At 59.8% G+C, this 13,264-nt stretch overlaps 1 protein-coding gene across 9 annotated transcripts in view; it reads left to right on the forward strand.

Moving 5' to 3' along the window:
- The window catches only part of BRSK2 (BR serine/threonine kinase 2), a 72,774-nt gene that overhangs the window by 32,224 nt on the left and 27,286 nt on the right, over window positions 1–13,264 (forward strand). For all 9 annotated transcript variants that reach the window (XM_075547943.1, XM_075547947.1, XM_075547949.1 and 6 more), the window contains exon 2: window positions 12,633–12,727. In XM_075547943.1, coding sequence (XP_075404058.1) covers window positions 12,633–12,727 — 95 coding nt within the window. The remainder of the gene's footprint in view (window positions 1–12,632; window positions 12,728–13,264) is intronic.

The following is a 13,264-nucleotide window of genomic DNA, read 5'->3' on the forward strand; positions in this document are numbered from 1 at the left end:
TGTCTGTAGCCTGCTTCTGTTGACTTGTTTTTCTCTTGAGAGGAAGACACATTGCCCGACCTCTCTGAAGTAGGCAGTGGTTTCCCCCTCGCAAGGACTAGCTCTTGTCTCTGTGAAGCTCTTAGGTTGGAGCTGAGGGAAGGGACCTGAACAGGATGTTAGTTGGATGAAAGCCAAGGGTGGGTGCAGCACTTGGGTAAGTTCCTGCTTCCAACCTCACGAGGCTCTGAGCTCACCAAGCACAGACACTGCGTCTCACGGTTTGGTTCCCTGTGTGTTCTGAGTACCTGGCACGATGTTGTTGGGTCCTGGTGGCTCCATTCGGAGTGGCCATCACCTCACATGACCTTCGCCATTGAAGCCTCCTGGCCGTGATACCTATGGAGGTCGTTGCTGGGTCTTGATCCAGCAGAGCTCCTGGGTGGGTTTGAACTGCCAGCCTACGGGTGCTCCCCAGCTCCCTCCCCTCTCACGAGTCACAGATTGGACGTCTTGGAGTGAGCGTCTGAAGCTCTTATTGTGTCATCTTCTCTTCCTGTCTTTTTGTTGCTGTTGAGGGAGGGGGCTCTATTGAGAATCCCGGTGGCACCGTGGTTACATGTTGGGCTGCTAACCGGGGAATCTTCCCCAAGCCACCAGCTGCTCCATGGGAGGAAGATGAGGCGTCTACTTCCGCAGAGAGTTACAGTCTTGGCCAGCCACAGGGTCCGCTCTACTCCAGCTGACTCAATGGCTGGGAGTCTGTTTTTGGCTGTATATCGTTGGACTTTGTCTCATTAAAAATATATATATATATATATATATATATATATATATATATATATATATATATATATATATTTCCTCTTCTCCCAGCAGTGATTGTTGTTTTGTAATACCCATGAGCTCTTTCTTGTTTTCGCGTCGCTTTTATAGATTTCTGTTCTCAAGTTTGGGTGTAGCAATGGAACACATCTTAGTAAACGGACTCAGTAAACAGTAAAATAATGTTTTTAAAACACATGTTTCCTACAGGGTTAGTGCACCAGTTTCTCTTGGGCTTTCCCTTTCAGGCTGATGGTTCTCCTCCGGTTCGAATAATATGCAGTTGTCTCTGTGTCCGAGGGCAGGGCCCCAGTGGTGTCGTGGTTGTGCGTTGGGCTGCTATCCACAAGGTTAACAGTTCAAACCACAAGCCACTCCGTAGGAGAAAGATGGGGCTTTCTTCTCCTATAAAGAGTGATAATCTCAGAAACTCATGGGGCAGCTCTACCTTGTCACACAGGGTCACTGTGAGTCAGCCTCGACTCCATGTCAGCGAGTTTGATTTTTTGGTTTGGGGTCAGGTGTGTCCAAGCAAGGAGGGCTTGGCACATGGGGCGGCTGTTCTCAGAGAGGCCAGACTACTGTCCTCTCGGGGGGCCTCAGCCTGGGGCCCGTGGTGACGGGCAGGGAGTGGGCATGGTCACCACAGCTGGCCATCACTTCATGCCTGCTGGGGGTTTGCAGAAGCTGTCTTTAGGAGGTCAGTCATCAAGCCTTTCCTCTGAGGCCAAGACTCGAACCTGCAACCTTTGAGGAAAGCTTTTCCAAGTGCCAATGAATTGCTCCTGGGAGACCCTGCCCCACTTACCTGGGACAGGCCCATCTCAGAGTGAGGCTTTGTGCCTGCTGTCTCTTCTGGGTCTTCGTGTGGATTCCATAGGTGCCCCACCCCATCAGCAGCCCCATCTGAGCTTGGTCTGCCACGCACGAGAGGAGAGGTCTTCCCAAGGAGCTCACTCAACCCTTCTCCCCTTCCTGTGCCTGCTCTCTGATCCACCTTCCCCCATTCCCAGAACCCAGACCCTTCTCAGGGGCTGGCCTGGTGACAATCTCCAGGCATGTTCCAGTTCTTGGCTCTGGCTTCAGAGCCTGGCCTGGCCCTGGGTAGGATCCGTAACAACCACGACCGCCCTGGCCCCAGCGCCCAGAGCCTGAGGGGCTGGTGCTTGGCAGCCCCCAGCTCTCAACAGAGTCCAGCCAGTGTCTCTCTGTTCCGGCCTTTAAATGGGAGGCCCTGCGTCTCTTGAGGGAGGAGGGTCTTGCCTGCCTGGTAGGCCCCTGACCCACTTCAGTGCTCTGAATGGTGCTAGCAGGACCCTTCTCGCCATGTAACCAGGGGGGCTTCAGACGACCCCACTGGCGACTCCCATCGAAGTGGGCTGCAGAAGCGAGGGGCTGGCGGAGCACGGAGGTGAAGGATGCTGACTTCTCGGGGTGCCTGGGGCCTAACAGGTGCAAGCTGGCAGGTTACCTTTGGTCTCTTGGCCCAGTAGGGCTACCCTGGTGACCTCAGCCTGCTAGGCGGAGGGTGCGAAGTTTCTCCCATGCCCAGCAGTATCTTTCCACATGTACAGCCCCGCCACCCACAGCTCCCACTCTTTCCTGCCCCAAAGGGAGGAGCCTGGGGAAAGAGCCGGTGCCCGAGTGGGAGGCAGTGGCTAGAGATGCGTATGGGGTGCTCATTCAGTCTTCAGAGGGCACGGAGGATGTGGGGAGGGAGAGCTCACCGAAGTTTCCTCCTACGCTCCCTGGAGTGGGGTCTCAGGGCCCGGGGCCAGGCTGCTGGCCCCTCCCTGGCCCTCTGAGCGGGCTCGGACCAGAATAGCGAGGGCGTTATGTAAGGAGCACCGGATAGGGACTGCGGAAGCCATGCTGCTGGGTCCAGTGGGGCCGTGGGAAGCGGTTCCTCGCCGTCCTCCAGGGCCAGGGCATCTGACATGACACAGGCCAGCCCTGGGGGCTCAGGGCTCCCCAGGCGGAGAGCCCCCACCTTCGTGTTTGGGTGCTGGGGGTGGGAGGCACAGGCGAGAGAGGCAGAGGCGGCCAAGAGGCTGCAGCGCGTGTGAAGTATTTCAGGGCTTAATTAATTTAATTTCAGAGGTTCCTATTTGGAGCGTGAACAGTTGTCTCCCAAGAGACGCGTGCTCCCCCCACCTCTCTGCAATGCCTGGCGCGGGTGGGCAGAAGGAAAAAGAGGTCTGGGGGTACCGCTGGCGGCACTGCCAGGCGCCCGCCTCTCTCTGCATCCTGGTCTCCTGTCCCCCCAGGCCTGGGAAAGCCCCACCTCCTCTTCCCCCCGCCCGCACCTCACCCCCACTCCTGGACCAGAAGTGTGTGTCCGCTCGTGACAGCAGGGTGTGTGGGTGTCACGTGGGGCACCGGCGTGGGGCGGGGAGAGCGGAATTTCGGGCAGGAGGATCAGAGACTCAGATCTCAAAGGGGATGCGGAGCGAGCGGCCTGGGGGCCAGGGCCCTGCGTGCTGGAGGAGACCAGTGCTGGAGTGAAAGGCGGTCTGTGCATGGGGAGGGAATATCAGGGAGAACTCTGCATGCAGAGGAGGGGAATGAGTGGCGCTTTGATGTCTGCCAACTTCAAAGAGGCCACCCCCTCCCTCTGCCATTTACTGCCCCCCCAAATCAGTCAAAATCCCTCCAGGCCCTGCTGTTGTGAGACACAGGGGCAGAGCAGGCTTGGAGCAGGCTTGGAGGCTGTGCGGGTCTTTGAAGTGGGCAGAGTCTGGGTACCACTCAGGGGGAGTCTGGGGTGGGAGTGGGGTTCTCCTGGAGCCAGGGAAACAAAGCCCCCTCCAGATGCCGGGGAGCCACCAGACCCACAGACAGTGTGGCAGTGCTGGGCCAGGGCCCGTGAGGAAGGGGCTGCAGCCCCCCACAGAGCGGCCAGAGCCCTGAGGAAGGGTCCCCATGGGCTTCAGGTGCACCAACAGGGTGGGGCCTGGTTCCCTACTTCGGATACCAAGAGTGAGCGTGCCTGGCCCACTGCCATTGCTGGGACCACATTGCCTAGTCTCACCCCAAACCCTCCAACCCAGGGAGCGTTGGGTCAGAGGGGCTGATGTCAAGGGACTCTGGTCCCCAGAGGGCCACTGAGCAGGAGGGCCTGCTCCCAGCCCTACCTGAGCCCCATCTCACCTGAGTCCCGATTCACCTGGCTCCCACCCCTCCTTTGAGGCCTTTTGATACCAGAGTCCCCAGGATCATCCTCTGCCTCCAGGTGGGCTCAGAAGCACCGCCCCCCCCCTCCCGGCCCCCAATGCCTGTTGGTGCGCTCCAGCGGATGGTGTATGTGACCAACAAACACGATGTTCGAATTTCTCCCAGCCTCAGAGCCTGGCGCTCTGGGACCCTCTAGGCCGCAATGGGGCCAGGCTCCCAGTGGAGTGAAGAGGGGGGCCCCATGGCCCTGACCCCTCTCTGCCCGCTATCCCTGGTGCTGAACTAGTTTCCCAAGCGGCCTGGCATGGGTGCGGTGGGCACTGAAAATCACCCAGTCACACAAATGGCCTGTCCTTTTCTCGGCTTCGATACACCTCTTTGCCAAGCCCTGGATGACTGGTCAAGCCTGTCTGGAGTGATGGAGTGGACCTGTGCTGCCCACCCACCCCAAATTGTTGGCAGGAAACCCTGTGCGACCAAGTCTCCTGGTCCACAGTTTCCGCTCCAAGGAAGGGAGCAAGCTGTCTGGAGGATTTAAGCTGACAAGGATGGTGCTCAGGGCACAATGGTGGCCTTGCTGGGACTGACCACTCACTGCTGGCCAGAGGTCATTTGACCTGGTGTGTCCTGGGAGGAGGTGGAGTCACGCAGGGTCGCAGTGCGCAGGCCACTCAGCCACAGTGCGGACCTTGCCAGTGTTTGTCGGGGGAGGAGCCTGTGGTTGCTGGGCTCCTGGGACAGCCAGGTGGCTTCTTCCCTCTCCATGACATGGGCTGTCCCCTGGCACCTCACAGGAGAGGCTCTGTCTACTCCCTCTCCCAAGTGCAGCCTCCAGAAGGAGGCACCTGAAGTCTAGGAAAACTGGACAAGCGCCCCCTGGAAGGAGCTGGGCCAGGTGAGGCAGGCTTGGGCCTAGGTGGGTGGTGATGGGCAGGGAGGGATGTCCACTGCTCTAGGAACGTGGTCACCCAAGTTGGTCTGTATTGAGGAGGCCTGGGAGTGGGAACCCTGGTCCTCTTGTGTCCTGACAGGAAACCTTCAGGAGCGGGGGTCTTCCCTCCCAGGGACCTCACTGTCACTGGGGCCTGTTGTCTGTGGCCAGGCCCCCAGCATGCACTGCACAGTCCAGGCGTCCAGGGAACCCCTAGGCGGCAGTCAGTCGTGCAGACTAGCTCAGGTCGATTTCCAGTCACCTAAACACCTGGGGGGAAAGCGCAGGTGTCGCAGCGGTGAAGTACATGGCCGTTAACTGGGAGGCGGGCAGTTCGAGCCTCTCAAAGGCCCCTTGGGAGAAAGACATGGGTGCCTGCTTTTGTAAAGATTGGTGGTGTCCTGGGTGGTTGCTGTTGTAAAGTGTGCAGCCACGGGGGACGGGGTGGGGAGGGGGGGGCGGAGAACCACGAGGCAGTTCCAGTCGGTCACATGGGATCGCTAGTCACTAGGAGTTGAAAATCGACTGGGGGGTGGGGCTGTTGGATTGACGGCCCCCAGAGAACTAGGCGCCGCGTCCAACCCGACAGCGGGTTCAGCACCGCGGCCAGCTCCATGCAGGAGCCGCTGTCTCTTCCTGCGTGGAGCACCCGCCCGCTCCTACCCAGGAGATGGCCTGGCCCTTCCCGGCCCGCATCCCCAGCCACCCACGCCCCCTCGTTGGCCTGGGGCGCAAATGAGTCCCCGCTCTGTCTTCTCACCTCCTCTTGGGGAGGAATAGAAGTGGAAGGAGGTCCCTCTGGACACCCCCTCTGCCAGCAAGTGGGGAGGGCCCGCATGGCTGTGATACCTTCCAAAGCAGACAGCCACCCAGCTGCGGTGGCACCCCTCCTCCTGGCGACCTCGTGTCTGTCCCAGCCATTCCTGTCTGCTGCCAGCATTGCTCCCACAAGGTGGCCAGTTGGAGGGCCAGTGCCACTCAACTGACATGTAGCCACCAGGAGGGAGGGGTGGGGTCTTGAGGGAGGGCTCCGGAGACCACTTGTGGGGGATGGCCCCTGGCTGGCTCTGGGCCCACCCCATTCCTGACACACCAGGGACCCCCTGGCCTGGAAAGGATCCCAATCACCCTGAGCCTGGGAAGCTGGGGGGCTAGCTACTTCAAGGCATTGAATTGAAGACACCATTGTCTCTATGTTGGAAGGGGGCTCCAGGTTCCCTCCTACTCCCATACCCCTGTTCCACACCCTCCCCACCTGTCCCCTCTGCCTGGCCCTATGTGCCACCTACCTGTGGGTCTCCTGCCTCATTCTCATGTCTCCCTCCACAGCCCCTGGGCCTTTGAGGGAGGGGCTGCAGGGCCAAAGACCAAGCCCCTGGCAGCACCCTGGCCAGCCCACCAGCTCCCTCGAGGCTCCAGACCCCTAGGGCTGTGGGAAAATCCATCCTGCAGGGAGGACAGCCCACCCTCCACAGCCTGGGGTGGGGGGGGTGTTGTTAGATTCCCTTCACAGACACTCCTGGGTGCAGGTGGGTGCCCATGGGTTGGGAGCAGCTCTGGAAGTCTGGGGCCTGTCCTCTTGCTGCACCAGCCCCTGCACCCATGGCCTTGGTCAGGCAGCCCTTTGGGTTCCTGCACTTGCAAAAGGCACCAAGCCCAGAGCTAGCAGCACACACCGGGCACCCGGGTGAGGGCCAGACCCGCCTGGTAGAGGCCCCATGCAATTATCCATGACAAGATATCCCCTCCCTGCTGGCAGAGCCTCTGTTTGCTGTAAAGACAATAATTAGCGATAAGTCACAATTAGAAAATAAAGCCCTGCCACTCGCAGAGGGTTGGGTAATTAAAGGCAATTGTGCGCTTCCGAAGCGGGAACCACTCCCCCACCGGGTCCCAGCCACCAACCCGCCACCCGGAGCAGAACAACGGGACTGTCCACTAAGGAGGGGCACCTCCCTGCTGGGCCCTAAGGTGTGTGTAGGAGTCTGTGGGCAGAGTAAGGTGAACACGACTGGGTGGGAAGTGGAGAGGGTATAGCCAGAGCTCAGGACACTGCCCAGGGAAGCCCTCTGCTCTGGCCACATCTCCCTGCACCCTCCCTGTGACAAACCCTCAGGGTCATGGCCCCTGAGGCCCAGGTGTCTGCTGCCCCTCCAACCTTCAGTCCATCCTTCCCTAAACTGACCACCGAGGGTGGTCCTGGGCTCCATCAGCAGTTGGAGAGTCCGGCCTGACACTGTGTGTCTGCCCTTGTGGGAAGGGCATGCCTCCCCAGTAGGGCCCCTGATCCCTGAGCGTCCTTCTATGTGGGGAGGTGGGGGTCAGAAGGGGAGGCAGAGCAGCACGGGGCTGCCCCTTCGCCATCACCGTGGCCCTGTGTGGTGGCAACCCAAAGCTGCACTCGGACATTGGCCTGGCCGGCTGGCCTGTGCCCACCAGGGGGCTGGGACCTCCCAGAAGCAAGACGCATTTCCACGTGGTGCAGGTGTAGCCTCCCCCACTGTCTGTCTCTCTTCTATCAAATGTCTCTGCCAAGTCTGTGGCACAGGAGCGTGGAGAGGGTGCCTGGGCAGTATCTTTCCTGCCTCTCGGTGTGCGTGTGTCTGTGTTTGTGTGCATGGGGGAGTGCGGTGGAGGCACACATGTGCATATGCCATGCAGTGTGTGTGTGTTTGCTGAGTATATGTGAGGTGTGTGCATGCATGGTGGTACATATGGGGGTAGGAGTATGTGTTTGCACATGGGGTGTGTGTGTGTTGGGTTTTGTACACTTGTATATATGTGCCAGTACATGTGTGTTTGTGTATGGGAAGGTACGTGTATGCACCTGTATGTGCGGTGGCTGTGTTTGTGTGTAAGCTGTATGTGTGCAGGTATGAGTTCTCTGTGTATACATAGGTGTGCTTATGAGTGTGCATGCACCTGTACATGTGTGTGCACACTGAGGATGCATGTACAAGTGGAGGGTCTCTGTACATGCATGCATGTCCTTATGTGTGTGTGCACACCCACTTGCATGGGTGGGGTGTTTGTGTGTGTAGAGGTGAATGTGCAGCTGTGAGATCTCTGTAGACATGTGTATGTACTTGTGTGCATGTGCATGTTGGATGTGTGTATAATTGTGGGGTCTCTGTGTATACGTGTGGGTATACTTCTGGGTATGTGAATGCCACACCTTTATGTGTGATGGTTGTGTAGATGCTAGAACCTGTGTGGGCAGGTGTGGAGTCTCTGTGTATACATGCATATGTATTTGTGTTGTAGGTGCACGCCACACCTGTCTGTGTGGGGGTTGTGTGTACAAATTGGTGTGTGTGTGTGTGTGTGTGTGTGCAGCTGTGGGGTCTCATGTGTGCATCTGTGTTTCGGTGGCTGTACTGGCTGTGTAGGGGACAGTGGTGGCACTTGCTCAGTGAAACCCCACCCTTCTGTTGGTGTCCCCCACTGTGAGTGCCTTCGCTCATAGTGACCACCTTCCCAGCACCTGAGTTAGGACGTTGTCCTGCTCAGGAGGGGAGCCTTTCCTGGAGGTGGGGTCAGTGGCTCACAGCCTACCCCCTCCCCATGACCTGAATTTTAGATGCTAGGCTGTCTGCCTCTCCCACACACATACACATTCCGGCTCTGCCCTGGACCACAGGCTGTGGTGAGGCAGCCCTCTCAGGGGTGCACATGTGGCCGGCGTGGTCCACCCTGTTGAGGCCACAGAATGCCCACTGGCCATGGGGCTCCCTCCTTTGGGGTCCCTTGCTCCTAACTCCTCTGCCCTCAGCTGGGAGGCAGACTTGGTGTCTCAGCTTCCTGGTCAGGACTCTGAGCCCCTCCGTCCCCCCCGACCTGTTTGTCCCCCACATGCAGCCTCAAAGTGGATGGCCTTCTGTCCCGGGGACCCAGGGGGCAGCCGAGAACTTCCCCTGCACATCAAGCAGGATTCCGTGGCCAGGGCTGGTTTTGCAGGGCTGGCCCCCAGGTGGTGGCCAGGGCTGGGCTTGAGGGGACTGGGGTCATACAGGTGATGGGATGGGTGAGCAGTGGGTTAGCGAGGGAAGTGTGTAGATCGGGCAGCCATGCCCGAGCAGGGTGACCAGGGTGATGCTGTCTCCTCTGGCCTGCTGCAGGTCACTTGGGCGCTGAACCCAGTACCATGGGGCCCAATGTGATAAAACAGAGCTGAATGGCCCCGTCAGCTTCACAGGCTGCCAGTTACCGAAAAGTCCCAATTTCCCAGTGGTTAGACCTTTGTCTGCTCACCAGAAGGTCGTGGGTTCCAGTCCATCAGCAGCTCTGCTGAAGAGAGCCATGATTCCCGGCTCCCTGGGGGATCACGGTAGCAGGTCCCATGTGCCCTGTAGGGTGGCTGTAACCCTGACCCCGCTCCCATGCAGAGGGTCCAGATTTCAAATCTCTACGGAAGCAGATGCCCAGCCAGGCCTGTCCCTGAGTGCGCTGCTGGGTGGATCGTGACCTCCCACCTTTCCCTTCACTGCCCACCGCTTAACTGCTGTGCCCCAGGGCCCTGCCACCCAGTCACTAAGTTCCTGACCCTGTGAGTGACTGCCACACTTCCTGCCATTGTGTCAGAGACAGCTCCCAGCACAGGGTTTCCAACACGGTCAGTCTTTACAAGCGTAGAAAGCTCCGTAGTTCTCCCTCAGAGAGGTTTAGGGTTTTGAACCGCTGACCTTGGGTTCGCAGCCCAACACGTAACCCACCAGACTGCCAGGGCTCCTTTGTTGAGGATAAGTTAATGCATTCCATGTGGTGACAAGTGCAGGCAGGGCCCTGGGCAGAAGCTGCGGTCAGTGGCACGTTGGCTGCATGGTGGACATTGGAACCGTGGGGTTAGGTATGGGTTCTGCCAACTGGTCCTCGGTGGCTGTGATAGTGGGATATCGATATGGGGTGGGTCATGCGAGTTAAGAGGGAGCAGGTGACTCCGCAGCTCGGCTGACTGTGGACAGGAGCTGGACTGGTTGTACTGCCCCCTGAGACTCGAGATTGCTCTAATTTCAGATGGTGGACAGCTGGGAGTGGACTTCCGCCATCTGGTGACTTGGGAGGTGGGATCTGGGCAGGTCCGGGTGGGGTTCTGATTCCTGGAGACAGGGGAAGTAAGGTGTGGGCAGGTGGGCGCACTCAGGTGGGCATACTTAGGTGGTTCCAGAGAGGGTGTGGCTGACTCTCTCCTGTGCCTCCCCTGAGCTCGCTGTTGTGAGGGGGCATGAACCCCCACCACCCAGCATGCGGCCCCTCCCACCATGGCTCCGCCCCTTGGTGGTAGGGTCTGTAGACCCTGCAGTCTCTGGCTCGAGGCTGCAGGAGGTAACTGCCTCCCCCATTTGTGGGCATCCTCCCTCTCAGATGCCAGACACATGGGGTCTAGAACCTGGGTATTCAGAGGAAGGAGGACGTGGATATCGGGGTACCTGGCCTGTGCATCTCTCAGTATGTTTCTGACCAGCTCAGGGCCTGCTGCTGGGAGCAGGGTTGCCCCACACACCCCTCACCTCCCCCACCTGTTCTCCCAGCTGCTGCAGAAAAGCGCCCTGAGTAGGGGGGGGGCGAGGACGCCACTTTCACGGTTCCTTCTGCAGCCCGAGGTGGTCAAGGCAGCGTGCCACCAGCGCCCTTCTCTCTGAGACCTGGGACTGCCCCTCGGCCCTCCTGGCCCCTATAGGCAGCTGGCCACCATGTCCCTCCATCTGTCCATGTCTCTGCCCTTCCTACTCGGACACCAGTCTGCAGCTCGGGGCCATGCCACCCTGCAGGGCCTCGGCCTCTCTGGTCGCATCTGCAATGACACCATTTCCAAGCATGGCCATGCTCCAAGGTCCTGGAGTTAGGACTTACACTTGTCTCCTTGGGGGGGAGGGGGAGGGGGGACACCAAGGAGCCCTGGTGGAGCGGCGGTTGGGCTTTCAGCTGATGACAGAGAAGGTTGGTGGTTGGAAAGCCTCGGCAGGCCGCTTCTTGAAGGACTTATAGCCCTGGCCCCCTGCCGGCCAATCTCTTCAGGGTGGCCGGCCTGGGTGGATTTGGGGTTCTGTTCACCCCACAAGCCTTGTGCTCCTTTCTCAGCTCTGCTTGCTGCGCGTGCGGTGAGATGTGGGCAGGAAGCAAGCATTGTACCCCCCACCCCCTGAGCTCTGAGCCAGCCCACTGGTCCTCTAGGAGGTCAGCAGCTCGAGCCGCCCACACAGAGACCATCAGCCCACCCTGGCCGGTGCGGAGGGGAGGAGTAGCGGGTGAGGAACAGGGCTGAGTGTGGCTGCAGGGGCCCAGGCAGGGGTGTGCATCTGTTCCTGCAAGGTGTGGAGGGACCAGCCTCTGCCAGCCACTGAGCCCTAGTGCTCTGCAGTTGGGAGTGGTTCTGGGTGGATGTTGCCAGGGAACCAATTATAAGCTTCCACAGGATGTGCATCCATGCCTAATCCACCCAGTGGTCCAGTCACTGGGCTACCATGGAGGATGCCCCCCCCCCCACTGAATTGTGTGGACTGCCGTCTGACACATCAGGGGTCCTGACCCAAAATGTCAGAGGGGTCCCCAACGGTGTGATAGTCCCTCCGATTTCCACATGTCCTACTGGGAAGATGGGTGGGGGTGCTCCTCAGAATCCCAGGGGTGGAGGCCTAGGTGGGGGAGCACAGGGGACCAGTCCCAGGGCAGCTACTGCTGTCACAACACACCACAAGAGGGTGGCACCAACACACAAGCACCCCCACTTAGGAGCCCTTAGGGGTGTGGTGGTTACGCATTGGGCTGCAATCCGCACGGTTGGCAGTTCGAACCCACCATCTCCTGTCAACAGGTACGGTCTCGGAGATTCAAAGAGGGGTTCTCTGAGTCCCCATTCTCTCAGTGGCAATGGGTCTGGTTGGGGGAGGCTGGCAGCCCACACTCAGCGTGCTGGCCCTGGGGAAGGACCTTGTCCCTGGTGGCTTGGTGACCCTCTGGCAGTGTGGTACCTCTCTGCCCCGGCTCTGGTTGCTGGCTGCCTTGTTTGACTCTTTACATCCCCAAACCCAGCACCACTAGCCTGACTCATGGGCAGAACAAAGGGGCCTACAATCAAGGCACAGAGGCGAGAGTTGGCCACACATTTGGAAGGGGGGCACAATTTAATCTATAGCAGTCTGCCTCCCCCAACCTAGATTCGTGCCCTTGGCCCATGCACTACCCACCTCCCATTATCCCCGAAGACTTAAATCTACTCCAATTCCCAAATTTCATCTGGTGGCCCCGCTCCATCAAACAGGGTCAAGCTGTGGCCTCTGTGGGGGACACGAAGGGCCTGTAGTGGACCCAAGACGCAAGCCTGGGGGAGGGACTCCATTGGGGGCCAGTGGAGCAGGGCCCCACGGAGATCAGCATTCTTACTGAGGGGCCACAGGGGAGAGTTTTCAGAAGGAATGAGGTGGGGGATGGGGGCGCACGGTGGTGGGGTTGGGGGTGTGTGCAGGCAGAGTGACCTACAGTCACTGCACTGCCCCGAGCATGACGAGGAGGAGGCATGGATGTGCTGGGTGGGCTGCAGAGTCAGGGTGGCCGCAGGGAAGATCGAAGGACCAGAGGCACCTTCTGTGGGAGAGCTGGACTGGGTCCTGCCCAGGGTGTGAATCAGGGGGCCTTCAGGGGGACGAGCCCTGTGTGCAGCTGGGAGGCTATTTAGGGTGCGGGGCTTCGTTCCCGGATCTGAGCCCCTGCCTTGTCTCCCGTGCAGGCCTCGTGAAGCTGGGAATTCACTGTGTCACGTGCCAAAAGGTCGCCATCAAAATCGTCAACCGGGAGAAGCTCAGCGAGTCCGTTCTGATGAAGGTGGGAGCTTGGCCTCTAGGCCTGCAGGAGGGCGCTCAGGGAAAAACCTGGGGCAGGGCTGAGCTGGGGGCGGGGCTCACGGAAAGGCCTGGGACGGGGCGGAGCTGGGGGCGGGGCTAAGGAGGACCTTGGGGCAGGGCGGAGCTGGGGGCGGGGCTCACAGGAGGACCTGGGGCAGGGCGGAGCTAGGGGCGGGACTCACAGGAGGACCTGGGGCAGGGCGGGGCTGGGGGCGGGGCTCACAGGAAGAGGTGGGGCGGGGCTCACAGGAGGAGCTGGGGCGGGGTTCAATGGAAGGGCCTGGGCGGACTCAGGGGCGGGGCTGGTGGGAGGGGCCTGGGTGGGGCGGGGCTTGGGAAAGGACTCACAGTAGGTCTGGGGCCAGCTCAAGGATGGGCCTGGCGGGAGGGGGATTGGGCGGGGTGGGCTGGGGGAGGTGCCTGAGATAAGGCAGGACTCGTGAGCAGCAGGGGCCTGAGATGGACTTATGGGTGGGGCTCGTAAGAAGGGCTTGGGGTGGGGCAGGCTCAGGGTCGG

This window comes from Tenrec ecaudatus, chromosome 4, assembly GCF_050624435.1.
Source record: "Tenrec ecaudatus isolate mTenEca1 chromosome 4, mTenEca1.hap1, whole genome shotgun sequence".
NCBI classification, from domain to species: domain Eukaryota; kingdom Metazoa; phylum Chordata; class Mammalia; order Afrosoricida; family Tenrecidae; genus Tenrec; species Tenrec ecaudatus.